Consider the following 23,294-nt stretch of genomic DNA (forward strand, 5'->3'; position numbering starts at 1 on the left):
TTTTTCATTTCTTAATGAACCCTCTAACAGGGAAACCAGTTTTAATGCCTTGTCCCATGTAGTAGGACACATTTAATCTCTGTCTGGAATGCCTACCACACCCGTGCCCCTAAACAATCCAAACTAGATTTCAAGATTCAGATTTCAATGTTTCTACTTTTGCCATTTTAGAGGTGTGATAAAGTTCTTTCTCATCACAATTCTTACATTGCTTTATTGTGTCTCTAATATCATAATAACCACTTAATATGATGTGGATATTGTGATGAGCTGATTAGTTCCCCTTTAGGAGTAAAAAATTTATTGCCGTAGCTGCAGGGAGCACCCCCAGCAGACAAGCCCTCTTCAGGGATTGTCTCAGATAAGAATATCTCCCAGGTCCTACCTCCTTCCCAAGGTGGCCCCAGCAGGTAACTTGAAGGGTGATACAAAGGCTCAGGTCCTTCATACCACTGGTGACAACTCCGAAGGATCATGTTATCTTTAGGACTTGCCTTTAAAGTTGGCTAAGGCTTCCATTGAGACTAGATAAGAGTATTAACTGCTTCTCTCTCAGCTCTTTGCCTTTCCCTACTCTTCCCCAGGTGGTTGGTCACAAGAACATAAGAAGCTCCTACACCCTAATCTCCATCTCGGAACCTGCAACCCAGAAACTCGACCTGCGGCCACACCTCAGGCACTTCGCACATTTCTACAATTATTGGCTCACTGCCTGTCACTAAATGGATGGGGCTTGCTTCTGATGTATTTCTATATTCTCAGGATCTAGTCAATATCAGGCACATACGAATACCGAGCAAATGTTCGTTGAATAAATTAATTAAAACTGAGATCTCATTTCTTCGGCCAAGAAATTATTTCCTTTCTTTTTTAATTAGATTTATTTATTTACAGTCTCTCTCCCTTTACAGTAAAGGAATTTAGAGCAGCTAACCTAAAAGTTGACAACAATTAAGTAATGGGGAAATAGGAATAACAATATTGTAAAGACGAATAAATCAATGATAATGATCAACATAGTTGTAATTAGTCACTCAATATTTTTCAGTCATTGAGCTGAGCATCACATACCAGGCACTGCTTAAGTGTTAAAATAAGACTAAATCTCTATCTCCAAGGAGAATTACATTTAAACAGAAAAGAGATGGGGCATCTCAGTGGCTCAGTGGTTGATCGTTTGCCTTCAGGTCAGGTCGTGGTCCCAGGGTCCTAGAATCGAGTCCCCAGGGGGAGCCTGCTTCTACCTCTGCCTATGTCTCTGCCTCTGTGTGTGTGTTTGTGTGTGTGTGTCTCATGAATAAATAAATACAATCTTTTAAAAAAGAAAGAAAAGAGAAGTGAAAATGAAACAGCATAATTTTAGAGCATAGTAGGGTGGTACAAAGGCCCCAGAAATGCCTGCACACCTGAAAATATGCCATTTTGGCATATTGATTATTTTGAGAACTGAAGGGATCTGAGAAATACCAGATGCAGGAAGAGCTCTCCTTCCTCCCACTTTGTACCTAAGAACAAAGTATACATTTCTTGTGAGCAAGATGCTCTCCCAGTATCAGGTAGATAACCTTCTTATTACCAGAGATAGGGAGTTGACATCAAGGTGAGTCTGTACAAACCTCACTAAAAATAACCTTTATGGTCCATGAGTTCTCCCCCACATATTTCCTGTTCTCCTTCCCACAATTTCACACCATTTCCCACAATCTCACACCACTTTTTCCCTTTGTCTTCTCACATCTCCACAACTTATCACTCTTTGATAAAATGGTATCTAACCATGGGTCTAACTGTTTCTTGGGGATTTTCTTCTATGATGCCATCCATGCCATGTAAAAATGTTAACATCAAATAAAATCTATATCCTTTTTTTCCTGTCAATCTGTCTTTTGTCATGTCAACTTACAGGTTCCAGGCATAGAAGCTAAGAGGATAAAGGAAATGTCTTTCATCCCTACACCTCTTTAGGTAGGATGGTCAGAGAAGGACTCTTCCAGAAAGAAAGCAGAGGCCTCGATGATGAGAATTCACCCTTGTGGAGAGATTTTAGGGAAGAACTTTTAGGCAAACAAAATAGCCACTCTAAAGCCCAAGCCTTCAGTACAAATTGGACTCCAAGCTCCAGGAAGATAAATACAGTAAATTGCTTGTTTTTATCTGGGAGGGAGACATGTTCTAATTCTTAAGAGGAGGCAGAGTTTTTCCTTGAATAAAACTGGATGGCACCGAGAGAAGTAAACAATGTCTTCATCAACTATTTCACAACAAAGACAGAAGCAGAAATCTGTGACAGCTTTTTGTAGTGACATTGAAGGCCTAACATTAAGAAGCATTCAGGAAAGACAATTCTGTGAGGGGCTGTGGTGACTCAGGGTTCTCAGATCAGTAGCTTGATGACATGACCTTTAAGTTTTCTCCCTTGAGCCAGAACTGGGTGTCAGACAGTCAAGATTACATTCTCTATCAAGGGCCTCAGCTCAGGTATCCTAGAGTGTTCATTTATTCTCTGATTCATTAATCAAGACAGAAATTGTTCATAGCAACCTAGGACAAAGGCTTTTTAATCATAACACTATTTTCCTGCTGCATTTAAGATTCCCAATTTAGACTGACTTCATAGAATTCTATGGAAATATCACCTACCACATAATGAGCTGCTTGTTCCCAGTATATAATTCCATTTTTTTTCATTTGCACATGCGTACCCCACCACCATTACTCCCACCCATCCCATCCCCATGGCTGTAGAATAAGGTTCTCAGGGTTTGGGTTGTATATTAGTTTTTGAGATGCAAATAAAAAAATGATGGCAAGAACAAAATTTTAAAAATACTGTCAAGGGATTCCTGGGTGGCTCAGTGGCTGAGCCCCTGCCTTCGGCCCAGGGTGTGATCCTGGAGTCCTGGGATCGAGTCCCATATCGGGCTCCCTGCATGGAGTCTGCTTCTCTCTCTGCCTATGTCTCTGCCTCTCTGTGTGTGTGTCTCTCATGAATAAATAAATAAAATCTTAAAAACAAATAAAAAATAGTGTCAAGATAATCAAGAAAGTGGGAAATGGAGATCATCAAGCTATTACTATAGGCCAGGCTTGCTTAACCTAACTTTGTAATTTTGTTTCCTTACAATTAAACAAACAGAATATTTATTGAACAGCAACACTCCTGCAGGGAAGTGTCAGGCTTTATCGTCATAGCAGAGGAATGTCACTACATTAGAAAACATATACCCCAACTGTCAAATTGCTTTGACTTCTTGCTACTAATAAACCATCTAGATGAATACCTTCTAAGTGAATGACTTAGATGCATCTTATTTGCAAACATTTAAAGCACCAGAGTTCCAATCCAAGCTCTACTACCTGAAGGAGTTTAGGACGTGACACCCGAAAATACGCTGCATTGGTATATTGATTATTTGAGGCTGAAGGTACTTGATAAACAGTAAATGTGGAGAGAGGCTTTCTCTGAACTCCCTCTATCTGCTTAAAGATGGATCCTCCAAAGATTCACAAATCTCCTCCTCAAGAGTTTCATCAACTGGGGAACATTGACTCTTATCATAGGAGAGAAAACTAGAAGTTGACACCACATCCAGACAAACTTCGTCACAAACTATTATATCCCCATTCTATTCTTCTCAGAACCCATTTATCTTTCCTAAAATGATTTACCCTCCCCTACATTTCCCTTTCCCGTCCCTATTATGGTGCTGTATAAGCTCTCAATCTCACCATTTTGGGAGTATGGGTCTTTTTTTTTTCCTGTGATGCTGTCCAGCAGGTAATATTTAAAATGAAAACGCTTCTATACATTTTCTCCTATTAATCTGCCTGTTGCCACTTTATTTCATAGGCCCAACCAGTGAATCAGGGAGAGTAGAGGGAAGTTTTTCCTCCCCTACCCACCTATATTTTCAACTATGAAACCAGAACTGGAAAGGTGCTGAGATTAAATAATAGTGTGTGAAAGTCCCTGGGCCAGTGCCATTTTGAAGAGATCAGTCACTCAGTCTCTGCCTTTCCTTCCCTCTTGCTCTTCACACATAGTGTAGAATAAGGGCCATCTCCTAAACATAGCTTATAACCAAAAGCCACTCATAAACAGCCTTCCTTGAATGTCCAAATGGAGGCTCACACATCATGTCTACATATTTAACAGTTGTAAGTCAAGCTGACAAACTGTTAAACAAAATATATCTATTTTGATAAATATACCTTCCTAATAATCTGGAAGGCCAAGTTCAAATTTAGATTTTTTTCAGCAGGAGGCCCTGGCCCACATTCACTCTTCCCAAGTTCCGAGGTCTGAATCTTTACTCTTCCTCCCTCGGCTCTCTCCCTCCCACCAGGGGCCTGGTAGGCTTAGTGTGAATATCTCAGTTTGATCAAGCTCTAGACACACCTTCATAATTAATGGCCTTTCAGACCCAAGGGGGTACACATCAGCAACCACAGTCTGCCCCAAGGAGGGTGCTATGGAAGAGGCCCCAGCAGGTCTCAGAGTCAGTATTGGGACCTGTTGAAACAGGAAGTTCCATCATCCAGGGACTCTGAACTTGGTCTAGAAATAAGGTAAAGGTCTCACGGCATCAGTAACTCTGGCCCCATGGACTCCTCATCTTCCTGGTGGAAAGGGGGCCACAGAAGGGCACTTTCAGGCACAACCTGAAACCAAGTCTTGCCTGGTTCTAAGGGTTGATATTTGCTTACAAGTTCAGGAGTCCCTGCAATAGTTTCACCCTTACCAAGAAATCAATATCCACAGAAGTACTGAAGTTAGCATGAGTATGTCAAGAAAGGCAATACTATAAAAAGTCTTTTCCTTTCCTGTATTTGCAGAAACAAAGAGGAATGTAGCTTAAATCCTTTTTTCTGAGACATCTTTTCCCAACTATACCATTATTTTAAGGTATATTTCTATTCATGCTTTGTACATCTGAGTTCCCTCTTTTTCTCTCTTTCTCTCTCCCCTTCCTCCTCTCCCCTCCCCCAAAATACCTTTACCCCTCACTTCTTCCCTCCCCCTCATACCTCTTCCACTCCCTCCTCCTCTCTCCTTCCTTCCTTTCTTCCATTCTTCCCTCCCTCCCTCTTGACTTCTCATTTCTAGTTTCCATAAATCCATAATTTTTGTGGATCGAAAAACACACTTAGAAGCTGGATTTGCTGCCTTTAAGAAAAGTTATATCTCGAGTCCCAGAAGTAGAGCACAGGAATAAATTTTCTTATCACAATTTGATTGTAGTGGAATAGCTCCAACTCCTTGATTCCTGGGATTCACCCTTTATTTAATTCAAATAACTCTCCCCCAAAACTGTAAAATATAATACTATTACTATTATGTAATATTATGTAATATGTAAAATACTAAAAAAGAGAGAAGTAAAATATCATGCTTCTTTTTGGCTTCTTTGAGTGTGATGAGGCAGAAATGACGTAGATTTACAATGGCCTGAAAATTTTGGACTTTTATAAAGATTTACCCTTCAAACCATGAAAAACACCCTATTTATATTGGTGTTACCCCCTGATCCAAGTATTTCCTGCTTCACTAAAGGGTGTATGGAGGCCCATAAAAAAAGGATTTCCTCCATACTCAGAGAACAGGAGGCACACAAAGGGCTGTAGCACTGGGATAGAAATGTGCATAGACAGCCGCACAATTAGTTTTATTCCATCCTTCACCAGGCCCAGAACAGAAACCACCAAATCTCCCAATGGTAACTGCTCCTCCTGGTCACTTACAGATTGGTCTGTATTCTTAAAAATCATAACAAATTAAATGTTCCCATAATCTTACCATATCTAGCTTATTATTTGAGACATTTGTCCTTGTACTTGCAATATGTGTTATTCTGTAACACGTTCATGTGGTAGGTTGGTTCCTTATCATCACCATAGTAAGAACACTTGAAAATTTTATAAAAACAATGAAGCAATCCTTCCTTTGTTATTTTAAAGATTTTATTTATTTATTCATGAGAGACACAGAGACACAGGCAGAGGGAGAAGCAGACTCTTCAAGGGGAGCCTGATGTGGGACTCGATCCCAGGACTCCGGGATCACACCCTGAGCCAAAGGCAGACGCCCAATGTCTGAACTACCCAGGTGTCCCAAAGCAATCCTTTCTTAATGAGAATGACACAACAGTCTTTGCAAAAAAAGAAAAAAGGAAAGACAAGAAAATACTACAGACCTATTATGAATTGGGGATGTGGATTTGACTTGTGTTATCAGCAACAGTAATGGCATAAAATGTCACTCTTTCACCTGATACTTGACAAGCAAGAATATGCATTAGCCAAAAAATTAACCAGAGGCTTAGTGTGGCCATATGGAATAAAAGCAACTGACCCACTGTCTTAGTTTGGGCTGTTATAACAAATCTACAATAGATTGGGTAGCTTAAACAACAAACATTTTATTTCTCATACTTCTGGAGGCTGGGAAGTCCAAGTTCAAGGCCAATCCAGTAAGGGCCCCCCTTCCTACCTGGTAGATGGCTGTTTTCTCAAATCCTTACATGGCAGAGAGCAGAGAGAGGGAGCGAGTGCTCTCATATTGTCCTTATAAGGTACTAATCCCATTCAGCAGGGTTTTACCCTCATGACCTGATTATCTTTCCCAACCCCACCTCCAAATAATACTACATTGAGGATTAGGCTTCAATACGTGAATTAGGAGGGGTTATAAATAGTCATTCCAGATCACCCACACTGAGAGGAAACCTATAATGTCAGTTATATATCAGTCATGTAGGGTTTTCAGAAAAGGCTGCTGAATGTTAAACAATGACCTTTGTACAATAAGTTTCAATCATTACAGAAATGTCTCAAGTACATACACAACTGTATCTACGTACTATAGATAGACAGGTGATTTGTATATACACAGGCACACTTGTACAAACATAACTTTAAATTAGGCATATTTCAAATGTAGAGCTCACACATATAATCATGCACAAAATCATTCCTTAAAGAAAGAGTCGGAATAAATTAGCCAGTACATTTCCCCTGCCTTGATCATTCTCTGTGACTCCCGGTAAAATGGCAATGAGTAGCTGAGCTAGGTGGGAAGTTAAGGTGATGCAGCTCTTGTGATGAATGGAAGAAGAGGAATGAGTCAAAGGAGGGTCTGCTGTGCTCTAAAAGGTAGAGTCAGGAATGAAATAGGCTCCCACTGGGAATTATTTATTATCTAGGCAATTCTTTACATTTTCATCCCTAATATGTTTATTTCTTTTTACTGGAGAGTTGTCTTTATTAATAGAAACATGTATCCTCACATTTGAAGATACAAGGGCTCTTAATTCAGGCTCCAATGCCTTTCCTCACACTGATTCCCTACCTGGACCAGTTCATTCAAGTCATTCATTCTGTTTGAAAGATACTGAATGCTTATGGTGTGCTGGGCATGATTCTAAGTGCACAGATGGAACAGTTACCAAGACAGATAAGGTCTCTTTCATGGAGAGGGGGATGAAAGATGGGAGAGGAAATGGAAGTCAATAATAGGCAATAAACAAGAAAACAAACCACAAAATTTCAGACAGAGGTAAGTACGATGAAGAAGTTAAAACACACTTCTCTCCCCCTTCAGCTTTTTCTCCCCCAGCCCACCTTATCAACTCTTAACGACAGTGTTTTCCACAACGCTCCCCTGCCCAATTCTGAACAGACCATTTCCTCCTTTTATGGACCCGCTGATCCCACCTGTACTCCGTCATGCCACTTTATTGCATTTGTTTACCTGTCTTATCTTTCCCAATGAGACTTTAAGCCCCTTTGGAGTAAAGGTCAGACATTTTTTTTTCTTAATGATTTTGTAGTTGTAATCCCTGGCACATATTCTGGTTTTGCTCACCACATAGCATATCCAATAAATGCCAATTAACTGAACAAATCTGTTGAAGGAATAAAAGAGCCGTTAAGAATAGACTAGCAAAGAATTGTTATTGTACAACTTGAGGCTTAATGACTAATAAGTCTGTGATCACAGACTTCTTCAAAGATTTTATGATACTCTCATTAGAACCATTTTTTTAAAGGTTTATTTATTTATTTATTTGAGAGAGAGAAAGAGAGCATGCACGTGTGCACATAGGGGGGACAGAGGGAGAGATATTTCTTTTTTAAAGATTTTATTTATTTATTTGACAAAGAGAGAGAGAGCACAAGCAGGAGGAACAGCCAAGAGAATGGGATAAGCTGGCTCCCTGCTGATAGCAGGGAGTCCAATGTGGGGCTCCATCCCAGGACCCTGGGATCATGACCTGAGCTGAACGCAGATTCTTAACCTATTGAGCCACCCAGGCACCCCTAGGGAGATAATTTTTCCAGCAGACTCCATGCTGAGCGAGGAGCCAATGTGGGCCTCAATCTCATGACCCTTGTTACCATGACCTGAACTAAAACCAAGAGTTGGACCCTTACAGACTGAGCCAGCCAGGTGCCCCTAGAACTATGTTCTATTGTTTAATCTAGTAGCTCTCAGTGTGCAATTTTTAAGGAAATTACAATTTAGGATTCACACGAAAGTGATGTCAGCCAGAAAGTGAATGAACAAGTAGACTGTGTGGTATGAGTAAGAGGTGAGCCCAGGGGCACCACAAAAAAGGTCTAAGATTTCCCAGAACCCAGAGAACTTGGTCAAGGAGAGAGAGCAGTGAACCGTATTACTCCAATAGCAACACAGCCCTGAAAGACTGGCTAAATAATCTAAGGCCTCCTTCCAGCATTGAAAAGCATGTTGTGATCTCACAATGGCTTTGGGCCATCCATCGGAGAGCTCTAACCAGCTCAGATCCATATTCAGTGCCTCTCAGGGAACTACCAATTCCAAGGCAGGCAGAGGAAAAACTCTTGGCATTGCAATAATAAAAAAATTTCTTAAAGTGATTTGTATTCATCTGTATGATAATGGGCATAATGCAGACCAGAGTACAAACCCAACAAAACTGATTGCTTTAAATGGTAATATGAAAATGTTTTTTATTGTTGCCAAAGCAGTTACAGGAGAATCATGCCAAAAGTTCTCTAAGGCATTACATATCAGACTTGGATTTTATTAAGAGTTACATCTGAAAAATGTTATTTATCAGGGGGCCAGCCTATCTTTACATGATGATGTGTCTCCTATATAGACAATTCTAGGAACATGGTTAACTCCTGAGTCTTTTCTTCTAGCTTCAAAGGTAGGATCCTACAAAGCAGAGGGAAACCACAAATCCGATGGAGTACATAAGCAGCCTGAGGTCTTCTGTCAAGTAACCAACAAACATCTGCCTTCTTTTGTGGTCACAGATGAATTTTTTTTTAATTAAGCTTAGAAAGTGAGTAGCAAAATTTTCCACTTATTTTGTTAATGAAAAATCTGAACCAAAAAGATGCTGAATTAGCAAATCTCAGACAGAATAAACATGTTATTAGAGATAAAGCCAGGGTTTCTTTTTACTGAATTTGTTTAGGCGGTCTCTTCATCAAAAGACAGAAGAAGAATTGAAATAGATTAGTAAATTTGATTAATAGGGGGAAAGTCTTATTTTATCAGCATTGTTCCCATTATTCCTAAAATAAAAAATATTTATTGAGCACATATCCTGTGTCAGGCAATATGTGAGATATTTCATGTAATTACCTAATTTTATTCCCCCAGAAATACTAAGTGGTATCATCGTCCCACTTTCACAAACAGGGAAACTGCGGCTGGGAAATTAGAAGTAATTTATTCCAAATCTTGTAGGTCATAAATTGAAGAGCCAGGATTGCAAGACAAATGTGTATAGCTTTGAAGAGCCAGGATTGCAAGACAAATGTGTATAGCTTTAAAATTTGCATTCCTTCCAATGTATACACTGCCTTGAGAAAGGTTAATTTCAAAGATCGAACAATACCCCTTTCCCATTTTTTGAAAAGTCCTTTAAGGATACAACTTGACTGCTTTTTAATCTTGAACTACCAGGGTTTTTTTTTTTTTTTTTTTTTTTAAGTATTAAATCATACTAGGAATCTTTAAAGATTTCATTTAAATGTGTTTAATTTACTTAATTTGTGTTACAAAGTCTGAGTATTTTCTTTCTTTCTTTCTTTCTTTCTTTCTTTCTTTCTTTCTTTCTTTCTTCTTCCTTTCTTTCTTTCTTTCTTCTTTTCTTTCTTTCTTTCTCTTTTGGAAAAGAGACCTACTAAGTAAAAGTGTGTCCTGTTGGTCTTTCTAGCTTCATCATAATTTGTCAGTCCAGAATGACAGCTCACAATGGGATTATAAGAGCTCAAACACACAGTGTGCTCAAAGCAGGAGAGGCGGATTCTGGGGATCACATAACAGGTACTGCAGTGAATACTTAAAACATTGCACAATCAACATCAAAATGAAGTTTGCTTGAACAAGTGACCTTCAAGAGAAAGGGAGGAAAAAGAGAGGGTGGATGGGAAGGGATAGATATTTAGGGCCTTAAACTGGACATTTTATATAATAACTGTTATATGTCAAACTATCTTACGACCATCACAAAATAAACTGAAGTTATTTCCTCAAAAGTCATTCAATCTAAGCATGCTAAACATCTCTTACCATATTTGGATACAGCTCGATTCACTCTAAAGGAATGAACACCTCTGTGATTTTCAACAAATCCCATTATACCAACCCAATGACTAACATTCTTCGTTTTTCACAGGCATGATTGCAGTTCCATGCCCCTCTTTAGGATAACCACAATCACAGTTCACTACAATTACTTAGATAGATCTCATGGTGCGACATCCCACACCTATCTATTGAGAGAAACCATCTCTTGTCGGTTTCTAAATCATTTGCTTTCTAGCGCTTCTCACTTCGTAAACTGGCTGGAGAAGGGAGAAGGAAGGGAGGAAGATCGCAGAAGAGATATTACCCTTGCCAGGAAAAAATACATATATTCAGAAAAAAATCAGAATTGGTTCGTTAAGTATTGAAGCACATGATAAGTTTCTTCCCTATAATTTATGAATGACATTTACTTTCATTCTCTTTTTTTTTTTTTTTTAATTTTCTTATTTGCCTGGTTTCCCCGTTTACCGAGAAGGTCCTATTCCATTTCTCTGCTTTGCCTTAAGTGATTTCTTTGCAAGTGGAGGCATAGGAGACCGGGGCTGCGAGCGCAGGGACCTAGGACAACCGAGCCGCGCGGTTACCTTGCAGTTTCTGGCTGTATTCCGTCCTGTCCGACTGGCTCCTCCTCAAGGCACCGGAGTGCTCCCCAGGGGCTCCGCCGTCCACCACCGTGTCCGTCTTCCTTCTCTCCAGCATGTAGAGCCTGGGCCTCAGGAAAGTCAGATTCTTTCTCTTGGTGCCCATGCTCTCTTTCCCACCGGCTTCCCTGGGCTCCATCTGAGGCCAAGGCAAGCTCGTGAGGCTTGCAGGCAACGGCTGTTTGCCCAAGTGCCTCAGGGTCAGGGCTGAAGCCACTAGAGTGACCCGTTGAACTGCCCCCTTCCTACTAAACGGCTTCCCCGGCTTGCCCGGAGCCGGGGTGACCTGGCTGTGACTGCCACCTGTGCCGAGCCCCAGAGCTCCACCCCGATGAGGTCATTCTTTTTTATACCTAGAATCCAACAGGGGAAGCTGCCACCTGTTACCTGAGAGACCAGCAGCACAGAGCTAGGCAAAGCAGAGAGTGCGCTGTCACCTGCTACGGGAGCAAACAAAAATCCCATTGTGTGCAGAGGGCCTGGGGGTGGGGGAGAAAGCAAGAACAAGGTGGGGCAGGGCCGAAGGGAAGCGCACCGGAGCGTGACCTGCAGCCTGTGGGTGTTCTGTGTGCCCCAGCGTGCAGGTGCACTGGGACACGGCCTTGCCCTCTGTGCCTGGGACGGACGTGGGCTTGCGTGGGACTTTCAGCCAGAGTCACTCACGTGTGACCGGCCCCCGGAGTCAGTGTGCGGCGATTAGGCTGTACATTGGCATCCCAACCAATGGGATACAGAAATAGGGTACGGAATCCTTTTTAAGGATGACCGTGTGCATTCAAAGGTCACCCTTCCGCCTTTCTGAGCACTCCTAGATTATTTACTAAAAAAATGTATTTGGCAGACCCTGATCCACATTCTTGAGGCAACAAGAGATCGCATTTAAGAGGCCTGCCTGGCAGCAGGCCCAAGACGAGAAGGAAATGTCCACAGAATCCTGGAGTCTTTTGATGTCTCCTGTCCACCCGGGACCCTTGCCTGCAATCAACCCTTTCACGGTCCCAGCCCTGTATTCTCTGTCTTGGCGTTTAGGAAAATAAGCACTACTGTGGCATCAGGGGGTGATTTCTGGAAGGTCTTTTCCCGTTTCGCAGAGGGAGTGCCAGGACGCAGCAGCTCACCTTGGGAAAAGAAGGGAAGAGAAAATGCTTGAAACTGAAAAGAGACGTGTAGAGAGTGGAAAGCACAGGGGCCGGGCCTGGGAGGGAGGAAGGCAAATACTGTCGGGCCTTTCATTAATTTGTTTGAAGTTGTTTTTCCTCCAAGTTACTGAGATCTCTCAAGGGGGAAATTCACAGAAGCTCTGGGAATGTGCTGAGTGTTTTGTCTGCCCTCGTTAAAGAAAAGAGAGACTCTAAAGAGGAAAGTAAATTCTCTTTTATTGTAAAGTTACTGCCAAAATTCAACTTTGTGCTGCCCATTCTGGATCATGGCTAACTCTTGTTAGATGAGGTTTATAAATGAGGGAAAAAAGATGAAAACCCTTTTTCCGATTCAAGATGTGTGGGCTGAATATAATTTGCATAATTACCTTAAAAGATAAATGACAAATCTTCACCCACTGTAGAGACATAGAGACATCTATATATAGCTTGGCATACTGAATGGTTTTTATTTAATATAATTGATAGCCTTTTTTTTTTTTTAACAAGCACTCCCAAGCGCATTTAATAAATACTTTAAAAGGCACACTCAAAAAAAAAATAAATAAATAAAAGGCACACTCACTACCAAGATGCAAAATGAGCTTTCTTGATTCCCATTAAAAAGTCTCACTTGTATTCTAATATTATATATATATATGTGTGTGTGTATATGTCTGCCCGTATTCACCTGGTAAATAACAGAGATAGACTATTTGGGTACAGTCCTGCAGCCTTGGCCCATTAAAACTGTAGGACTTACGGGAAATATGGGATTAAGCACACAGCACTCCAAAACTTTGTCAGTGACCCATAGAAAACTATAAAAAAAATGGTAGCACAGTTTTACATGTGATAAATGGTTAAGAAATACATAAATCGTATAATAAATACAGCACTTTACACTGAAAACGAACTGAAGGATACTCGTGGAAGTGGGCTTTAGAAGGGTCACAGTTTACAGATCATGAAGCAAGCTGTCTGTGAAATCAGATGGAAATAGATACCAGCAGATGTGGATGAGTGTGGCTCACAGCCCAGGCAGTGACCTGAGGTTACTGGTAATTTTGAGGGTTGTGCATGTGTGAATTTTGTGTACTCCTTTGTGGCTCAGGGCATCTGGATACAGTTTTCTGCATTCACCTCATGTTTTAAGTGGTTGAAATCACATGTCAGCAAATGTGAAATTGTGTAATGTCCAAACAGTTCCTTAAGGTATCAATCTTATTGGAACCAGTTTGTGTTTTCATAGCAAGCCTTATAGCAGAACTGACTGTACAAGCTTTATTGTATTCTTAAATTGTATCCGTAGAGAAGATACATAATATTGCTACTATGGATTCAGTGTTGATCTATACTTTGTTTTTTTAAATAAAAGTTTCTATCAACTTTAAAAATAATACTTCCTTTTAATCGATCAACAAATGAGGTAGGCCTTGTCAGTTGCTTTAATATCCATCGCAGCCCATTCTACCCCCATGGCGTTCCTTGCCAACCGAAAACGTTTTTTGTTCAAGGCAGAAGTAGGCGTGGCCGATCCTAATGATAATTTTGTTCCCTCTTTTCCAGGCTCTCTTGCTGCTAGGGATGGCCATGTATTCTCAGGCCTGCCAAATGAGACCTCAGGGGTCATGTGCTAGAACAGAGGGAAGTGCGTTGATTCTGGGAAAGCTTTTGCTTCTCAGAGATGTTGTCACAGCTGGCTTCAAACTTCCCCTTTTGTCTAAACCTGATCTTATGGGGCAGTTGCAACCACCCTGTGTCCCTGAGAAAAGTGATATATGTCACTTCTGGGAAAGTGTTAAGACCCAGCATCTGATTTGCTATAGCTCTCTTTCCCTCATTTATGATGACTGGCAAGATTCCAGGCAGTGGCTGCTCTATCAGGATAAGTCCTGGAATGAGGATGACTCGGAGCAGAGCCCCCAGTCACCCTATAATGGTTATGGAATTTGAGCATGAGAGAACTCTTTGCTGCTTTAAGCCACTGAGATTTGGGGCTTTTTAAAAAATTACTGCAGCATAACCTAGACTGTCCTTATTGCTGTAGGGTGTGGATTAAATGATATATATATCTTTTTCAAGTCCGGCATTAAGTGACTTCTGGATTCTAATCCCAGAAGGCCATTGGATTGGAAAAATCCTCATTCTAAACAGAATTAACATCTCTTAAATAATGTCATGAATAAATTGGATTCAAGGAAGGAAAATAATTTATTATAAGTTAGGATTTCATTGTAGGAGTTCAGGTGAGAGATGCTTGGACTAGGGTAGTGGTGGTAGGGAAGGAGAAAAATTGATTAATTTAAATATATTTTAAAATTTGAACTGACATAATTTGTATGTGGTTTGACTGAGGCAGAAGAATAAAAAGAAGAATGAAGGATAAATTCTAGGTTTTAAGATTAGATAACTGGGAGGATATTGGTGTTGTGTGCTGCAATAGGAAACAAAGGACCAGAGGAAAGATAAATTGAGGGAGTTGTCAAGAACTCCATTTAGGATGCATTAGGGTTAAAATGCCTGTGAATATTCAAAGGAAATATCAAATAGGTAGCCTTTGGATTTATAAATTTGGGGAAACTATTTAGATTTTAGATGAAAAAAATCTGGTCATCAGAATATATTCTGATATACTATTTTCAAAAAATATTTTATTTATTTATTTATTTATTTATTTATTTATTTATTTATTTATTTATGAAAGACAGAGATAGTGAGAGAGAGAGAGAGAGAGAGCATGAGCAGGGAGGAGAGGGAGAAGCAAACTCCTCACTGAGCAGGAAACATGCCACGGGGCTCAATCCCAGGATCCTGGGATCATGACCTGAGCCAAAGGCACTTAGCTGACTAAGCCACACAGGTGCCCCTGAATATACATACTATCTAAAGTCAGGGATGGATGAGACCATTTAGAAAGAAAATATTTCAAGGATCCCTGGGTGGCTCAGCGGTTTAGCACCTGCCTTCATCCCAGGGCATGATCCTAGAGACCCAGGATTGAGTCCCACATCAGGCTCCTGGCATGGAGCCTGCTTCTCCCTCTGCCTGTGTCTCTGCCTCTCTCTCTCTCTCTCTCTGTGTCTTTCAATGAATAAATAAATAAAATGTTTAAAAAGAAAGAAGAAAAGAAAGAAAGAAAAAAAGATAAGAAAGAAAGAAAGAAAGAAAGAAAGAAAGAAAGAAAGAAAGAAAGAAAGAAAGAAAGAAAATATATCCAGAAAAGAAGGACCAAAGTCAAGCCCTAAAGAACAATACATTTAGAAGTGGGGCTGGAGGAAAACCCAGCATAGAAGGCAGAAGCACGCAGCTATAGAAGGTGGGAGAAAAGTGGAAGAATGTGGCATCACAGGGCCGGAGGCAGCATTTTCTTTTCTTTTTTTTTTTTTTTAAGATTTTATTTATTTATTCATGAGAGACACAGAGAGAGAGAGGCAGAGACACAGGCAGAGGGAGAAGCAGGCTCCACGCAGGAAGCCCGATGTGGGACTCGATCCTGGGACTCCAGGATCATGCCCTGAGCCAAAGGCAGAAGCCCAACCACTGAGCCACCCAGGCGTCCCAAGCATTTTCTAAAATTCAAGAGTGGTCAGTCTGCTGAAAAGCCAGACAAAATGAAAATAAAAAATAACTATTTTAATTTGGTGCAAAGTTGGTCATTTATAAACTTTTCAGGATTTCAGTAAAGTGGTAGAGAGAGAGAATCCAAAATGAAAGGAGGTAAGGAAGTTGAATCATGTGAGAATGACACTTCTTTGTTTTTTTTTTTTTTTAATGTCTTAAAAAGATTTATTTATTTGAGGCAGGGTTGGGAGGGGTAGAGGGAGAGAATCTTCAAGCAGACTACCTACCTGCTGAGCGTGGAGGCCTCAGGCTCAATCTCACAACCCTGAAATCATGACCTGAGCCAAAACCAAAATGCTTAACTGACTGAGCCCCCCAGGCACCCAGAATGACACTTCTGAGAAAGTATGCTATGATGTATTGTCACTGAGCAATTATATGTAAGTATTATACCTTGGCAAAATAGTGAAGGTAGACTCCTATCCATGTGTTACAGATCCCAAAACAGGTTCAGAGAAGTTAAATGATTTTCCCTAGATCACAGGACTAGTAAATGATGGAGTAAGGACAGATTCAGGTCTCTCTCGTAGCAACACCCACAGTCTCGGCCTCAGTGCTATATCTAAAGTTCAGAGCAAATTGCCTCATCTGCAGCGAGCAGACCACAAACATGTGTTTCTTTTGTCTGTTCAAGGCATCTAGGAAGAATTCCCTATTACATGTCTTTTTGGGGGGAGGTCAATCTGAAAGATCTGAAATTTTATCAATGTCTTGAGTGATTTTTACCTACAATTTAACTCCGAGAATTCCTGCAAGCATCTCTTGGTCTCCAGTATCTCTCTATGCCAATTCATCTTGCCCAGTGCCTCTTGAATTTCCTTTCTAAACCATAAATCAGATCATGTCATCCTTCAGATTAAAAAGCTTGATGGATTGTTTCCCATCTCATGTAGAAGGAAATCCAAATCTTCTGTAGGCCTCAATCAGACTGTCCAGTTTCATTTCCAATTACTTGCTGTTCTAGTTATTGATTGCTGAATAACAAGTCACCCCTGAAAACTTAGTTGCTTAAAGCAATGATTATTAGTGTGCTCTCCTGGCTCCTGTGGGTCAGAAATTCAGGAAAGGCTCAGCTAAGCAGTTCTGACTCAGGTCTCTCATGTGGTTGTAGGTCGATGTTGGCTAAAGCCAAAATGGCAGGCAGGTAAAACAACTGCAGGGTGACCAGACACCTGTGTCTTTTCATATACTTCCAGGGTCCCTTTGGCTGCTCCTTGTGGACTACTTTGGGCCTCCTTCATTGTATGGCAGTCTTAGGGAAGTCAGCCTGCTGATATCATGGCTTGGCGCTACAAAGGGGAGGGTCTCAAGAGAACCAAACAGAAACCATATCCTCTTTTACAACCAATCCTGTGAAGCCACACAGCATCACTTCTATCGGAGTTTCAGAGCCTATCCAGATCAAAGGGGAGGGAACATTGACCCCACCTTTCGATGGGGGAGGAGTATCAAAGTGACGTTGTAAGAAGAGCCCCAAGCATGGGAGAAATTGCTGTGGCTGTCTATGGGAAATGCAGTTTGACTCATCTGCCCATCACATATTCCATATTATATTTTCTTTTAAGATTGATTTTGTTCAAGCTGTGTCTTTTACTTGGAATATCGCTCCCCATCCATGAAATCCTTACTTATCCTTCAAGAGCCAGTTTAAATGTTCCCTCCTCAGAGACACTTCCCTTCTGTCCCTGAGAACAATCATTCCCACCCTCCTCTGGGACCACATCGCAGCATACCTCTATCATAGCAGAAGGAGCTCTGTAGATTCTGCGACTTGTTAGATTATGGGCTTTTCAGGCTATTTGCCTTTGAAACCCTCATGACGAGCAATGTGAAATCAATAAATGTTTGTTGTTATGGGGGTCAGACATAGAAGCTTAAGGTCTTGTGTGGCCTACTAATGTATGAGAAGAGACTGAGCTGCAAGCAGCAGTATTCTTTTTCCTCTCTCTCTGATTAGTATCTCCTTTCCTGGGAAAGGATGATATAGATCTGGAAACAAAAGAGAAAAACAGAGAATATTACTTCCTCAAAGATGAGGTCATTAATGCACGTGTGAGATGACCATAAAGCCAGCTTTGAGAGCTCCCTATTCAACTGCAAATTGTTCATAGTGGCCCTGCTATCTTGTAGCTGGGTTTTTATATTCGCTGCTATGCTTCCTAAAAGCAACAATTTCTGTTAATGCACTGACCAAGCAGCAGCATAATAATCCTGTCAGCAAACAATGGATGGGAGCTGAGGTTTGGAAGGAGGTATACCTTCTAATGTTTTCATCCTCTTGACTGAAGTAATTTTAGCAATGACATATGATCATACCTGGGTCTTTGTCTTAGCTGTAATGAATCATCCATTACAACATTTTCAAGGTTGTTGCGGGTGGGGAGGAGGGCATGTGGGGGGATTTATCTTGGAAAAGGGAAGAATCTTTGTGAGTACATGGGATAGCCCAACTATGATCAAAACCAGCTACGTAAACAGGAAAAGGTGCCATTGGAATCTCTGAAAACTATTTGCTTAATGATGCTAGTATCTAAGTCGGAGCATTGGATTCAATTTCTAATAGTTCACCATCTTCCAGAACTCATTTAACAGCTATTCCAGCAGAATAGCAGCTTGGGTCAAAACACTTGATATGGTCAAAATAAGATGAATTATTCTTATTTCCCAGGGAGAATCCAGAAGGCTTTTTAATTGTCCCTCTCTCTGGTTTCTCCTTTCTTTACTTACCAAAATTTAGACCTCACTGTAGTTAACTGGCTTCTAAGCAGGAGATAGAACAATATGTACTTTTCATTTTATTTTATTAAAGATTGTATCTATTTACTCATGAGAGACACACAGAGAGAGGAAGAGACATAGGCAGAGGGAGAAGCAGGCTCCCTGCGGCAAGCCTGATGGCGGGACTCGATCCCAGGACCCTAGGATCACGACCTGAACAAAAGGCAGATGCTCAACCCCTGAGTCACCCAGGTCCCCCTGTACTTTTCATTTTAGTTGTAAGCAGCCAGCTCCCTCTTTCTTTTATGGTACTTATGAATAATTCAGAAACATTTATTGAAAAATAAAATCTTAATATTACGGTTGAGTAGTTAAATTCACACATCATTGTGCCATATTTTATATGCAAGACTATATGCTGCACACTCATAATATATGGCTACTGAATGATCCTGGAGACTCGGTTAAAAAAATGATCCTTTGTTCTTCTACCTCCAAGGCATTCTTTTCTCATTTCACTTCGTTTTCTTTTGTGCCTAAACTGTTTTGTCACAAGAGCTCAGTATGTTGGCTCCAAGTAGATGTTTGTGCTTTTCTCAGTGGGAGGCAGAAGCACTAGGTGTAAATGCCCAGCAGAAAGGGCATGTCTCTAATGAGTGCCACCAGGGCACGTGGGAATCTCTTAAGTAAAAACCATTTTCCTTGGATTGAGTGACTCTGAAAAGCACATTGGCCACTCAACTAATCATAGACATCAGTCTGGTTAATTCTGAGATTTCTCTGCAAATCTTCTGATATCTCTCTTGTCATTCAGCCTCTCTGATGCAGTTTTTTTTTTCACCTTTCAAGTATGAGATTTAGATTGGGCTCAGCATTTTGCAGATCTGTAATACTACTCCTTCAGAGAATATTATTAAATTCAAAATTATAGTATCCATAGCAACCATAACTAGGTCAGTTTGCTCTCAGAGTAACAAATAACACAGAGAATCTATATCCTTTTCCAACCATTCTCTGTGCCTGCAAAACTTTGTTAGGCTGCTGGAAGTAAGTGGCTTTGCCGGAAAAGTGCCGGGTAGCACCTGGAAGAGGTATTTTTCATATTTATTTGTTATCCACACTTTAATTAAACAAATTAAACAATGTGGATATGATTTTACTGCACACAAACAACATAATACTTGAATAATGGTTTTTAGTAGTGAAGCTTCACTTATCTTTTAAAATATTGTGAATAATGTCTAATAAAAATAAACTCAAAGAAATAATATATGTAAATATTATTATTAATATCAATTAATTCTGTAAAAAGAATTGGAGTAACATGAGATGTCTCCTTTCTACATTGGTTATAGCTAATATTTTCCCTCAAAAAAAGCTGTTTTCTTATTAAACTAAGAAATAGCCATTGTTCCTTCCCACTTATCATTTAAGTATTTTTATCTAGCAGCATATATAACACAATATGATTTTTATTAGAGCAATTATACTTATGTACATATAATTTCACATTTAGAAAAAACTTAGATATATACATGGACAGTGGTGCTGGAGGGGAGAAGAGGAGAATTTCCCCTTTTTACTTTAAGCTTTTTGTATTGGACATTTTTTAAATTATTTTTTTTACTGGAGTTCGATTTGCCAACATATAGCATAACACCCAGTGCTCATCCCGTCAAGTGCCCCCCCTCAGTGCCCAGTCACCCCAACCCCTTGCCCACCTCCCCTTCCACTACCCCTTGTTCGTTTCCCAGAGTTAGGAGTCTCTCATGTTCTGTTGCACTCTCTGATATTTTCACTCATTTTATCTCCTTTCCCCTTTATTCCTTTTCACTATTTTTTATATTCCTCAAGTGAATGAGACCATTTAATGTTTGTCCTTCTTTGATTGACTTACTTGACTCAGCATAATACCCTCCAGGTCCATCCACATCCAAGCAAATGGTGGATATTTGTCCTTTCTAATGGCTGAGTAATATTCCATTGTATATATAGACCATATCTCCCTTATCCATTTATCTTTCAATGGACACCGAGGCTCCTTCCACAGTTTGGCTATTGTGGACATTGCTGCTAGAAACATCGGGGTGCAGGTGTCCTGCCATTTCACTGCATCTGTATCTTTGGGGTAAATCCCCAACAGTGCAATTGCTGGGTCGTAGGGCAGGTCTATTTTTAACTCTTTGAGGAACCTCCACACAGTTTTCCAGTGGCTGTACCAGTTCACGTTCCCACCAACAGGGCAAGAGGGTTCTTCTTTCTCCGCATCCTCTCCAACATCTGTTGTTTCCTGTCTTGTTAATTTTCCCCATTCTCACTGGTGTGAGGTGGTATCTCATTGTGGTTTTGATTTGTATTTCCCTGATGGCCAGTGATGCAGAGCATTTTCTCCTATGCTTGTTGGCCATGTCTATGTCTTCCTCTGTGAGATTTCTCTTCATGTCTTTTGCCCATTTCATGATTGGATTCTTTGTTTCTTGGGTGTTGAGTTTAATAAGTTCTTTATAGATCTTGGAAACTAGCCCTTTATCTGATATGTCATTTGCAAATATCTTCTCCCATTCTGTAGGTTGTCTTTTAGTTTTGTTGACTGCTTCTTTTGCTGTGCAGAAGCTTTTTATCTTGATGAAGTCCCAATAGTTCATTTTTTGCTTTTGTTTCTCTTCCTTCATAGATGTATCTTGCAAGAAGTTGCTGTGGCCAAGTTCAAAAAGGGTGTTGCCTGTGTTCTCCTCTAGGATTTTGATGTTTTTTGTCTCACATTTAGATCTTTCATCCATTTTGAGTTTATCTTTGTGTATGGTGTAAGAGAATGGTCCAGTTTCATTCTTCTGCACGTGGCTGTCCAATTTTCCCAGCACCATTTATTGAAGAGACTGTCCTTTTTCCAGTGGATAGTCTTTCCTGCTTTGTCAAATATTAGTTGACCATAGAGCTGAGGGCCCATTTCTGGATTCTTTATTCTGTTTGTAGTGGACCTTTTTAAACAAGCTACCAGTTACCAAGTTCTTTATTAGTTTAGTATGTCTATAGTATCAATTGACTGATTTCTCCTTCACATCACCCAAGCAAAATGCCGTCTCTTCCTCAAACCAAGAAGTAAAACAACAGCATTAGTAATAACTACCATTGGGTTGGGGTGCCTGGGTGGCTCAGTCGGTTAAGAGACCAACTCTTGATTTCAGCTCAGGTCATGATCTCAGGATCATGAGATCGAACCCCAAGTCAGGTTCCATGCTCAACAGGGAGCCTGCTTGGGATTGTCTCTCTCCCTCTGCCCCTCCCCACTCACATTCTCTCTCTTTAAAATAAACAAACAAACAAACAAACAAATAATTACCTTTCATAGAGCACCTACTATGCACATGCCATTTGAATATTGTAGCTCATGCAATCCTCAGAACAATCTTATGTTATCCAGATGCAGAACTCAGACTAAAAGAAGTTAAACAATTTCACTCTAGATCAGCTAGTGGAGGGCAGAAAAGAGAACTGTAGTCCAGGTGTAAGGCGCTCTAACCTGCGGCCTTCCCACCAAACCACATTTTCTTCATATATGAGTAGTCCCTGCCTTTTCTATAGTCTCTGAGTGATTCCCAAAGAAAATACTGTCTGATTGTCAGAGCCAGTGAATGTTGAATTAGATTTCTAGCCTTAACCTCTGTATTTCCCATTTTAGGGACCTGAGATCTATAAAGCTTACAAGACTGTGAAAGCTCATCCTGTGGGTTAGTCACAAATCCAGAACTAGAATGGAGACACAGGATGCCTAAACTTTCTCCCCCCTTAATAGTACATGTTGTTATTGCAGACATAATCTCCCTAATTCACTCCCTAATTCACTATTGCAAATTCACTTTGTGGGCATTCTTTGCACAAACATTTCTCCCTTCCTTTCCTGATGACAATGTAGATGTGGACTAGGAGTGACCCAGAGCACCTGCAGACAAACAAAAGACAAATATGGAATTTTATTTTAAATGTATTAAATTAAAAAAAAACATATTAAATTTCGTCCTAATATTAGTATAGGTAATGTATAAAAAATGTGCAGACCATTTTGGAGTGGGATTAGAAAGCTGGCAATTTAGATTTAAAATAATTTTTTTTAAGAATATGAGTAGGTTGAGAAAATAGAGACTTTAGAAGGCAACAATAGGGATCCCTGGGTGGCGCAGCAGTTTGGCGCCTGCCTTTGGCCCAGGGCGCAATCCTGGAGACCTGGGATCGAATCCCACGTCGGGCTCCCGGTGCATGGAGCCTGCTTCTCCCTCTGCCTGTGTCTCTGCCTCTCTCTCTCTGTGTGTGTGACTATCATAAATAAATAAAAATTAAAAAAAAAAGAAGGCAACAATAGTGAGACTATAAAAGGCAAGAAAGGAGAAATAGCTCAGAGACTCTGATCTGGGACTATATGCACCTCAAAAGAGAAGTGTGTCCTGAAATTCAATAAGCAGAGTATTCAACAGGATATTTAATTCAGTCTTGGGCAGACTATGGGATACTTGCTGCTTTAAGCTGTTACCAGCAAAAGAAGCTTGATCTAAATGGAAGGAATCTTGACTTCTCTAGAAAACTGTAAAA

At 40.4% G+C, this 23,294-nt stretch overlaps 1 protein-coding gene across 1 annotated transcript in view; it reads right to left on the reverse strand.

Annotated features, from left to right (window-relative positions):
- Positions 1-11,368, reverse strand: part of ARHGEF38 (Rho guanine nucleotide exchange factor 38) — a 124,217-nt gene extending 112,849 nt beyond the window's left edge. Inside the window, exon 1 of the mRNA XM_038581980.1 lies at positions 11,173-11,368. Within this exon, the coding sequence (XP_038437908.1) occupies positions 11,173-11,368 (196 nt within the window). The remainder of the gene's footprint in view (positions 1-11,172) is intronic.
- Between the last annotated feature and the right edge of the window lie 11,926 nt (positions 11,369-23,294).

This window comes from Canis lupus, chromosome 32 (genome assembly GCF_011100685.1).
Source record: "Canis lupus familiaris isolate Mischka breed German Shepherd chromosome 32, alternate assembly UU_Cfam_GSD_1.0, whole genome shotgun sequence".
In the NCBI taxonomy this organism is placed as follows: domain Eukaryota; kingdom Metazoa; phylum Chordata; class Mammalia; order Carnivora; family Canidae; genus Canis; species Canis lupus.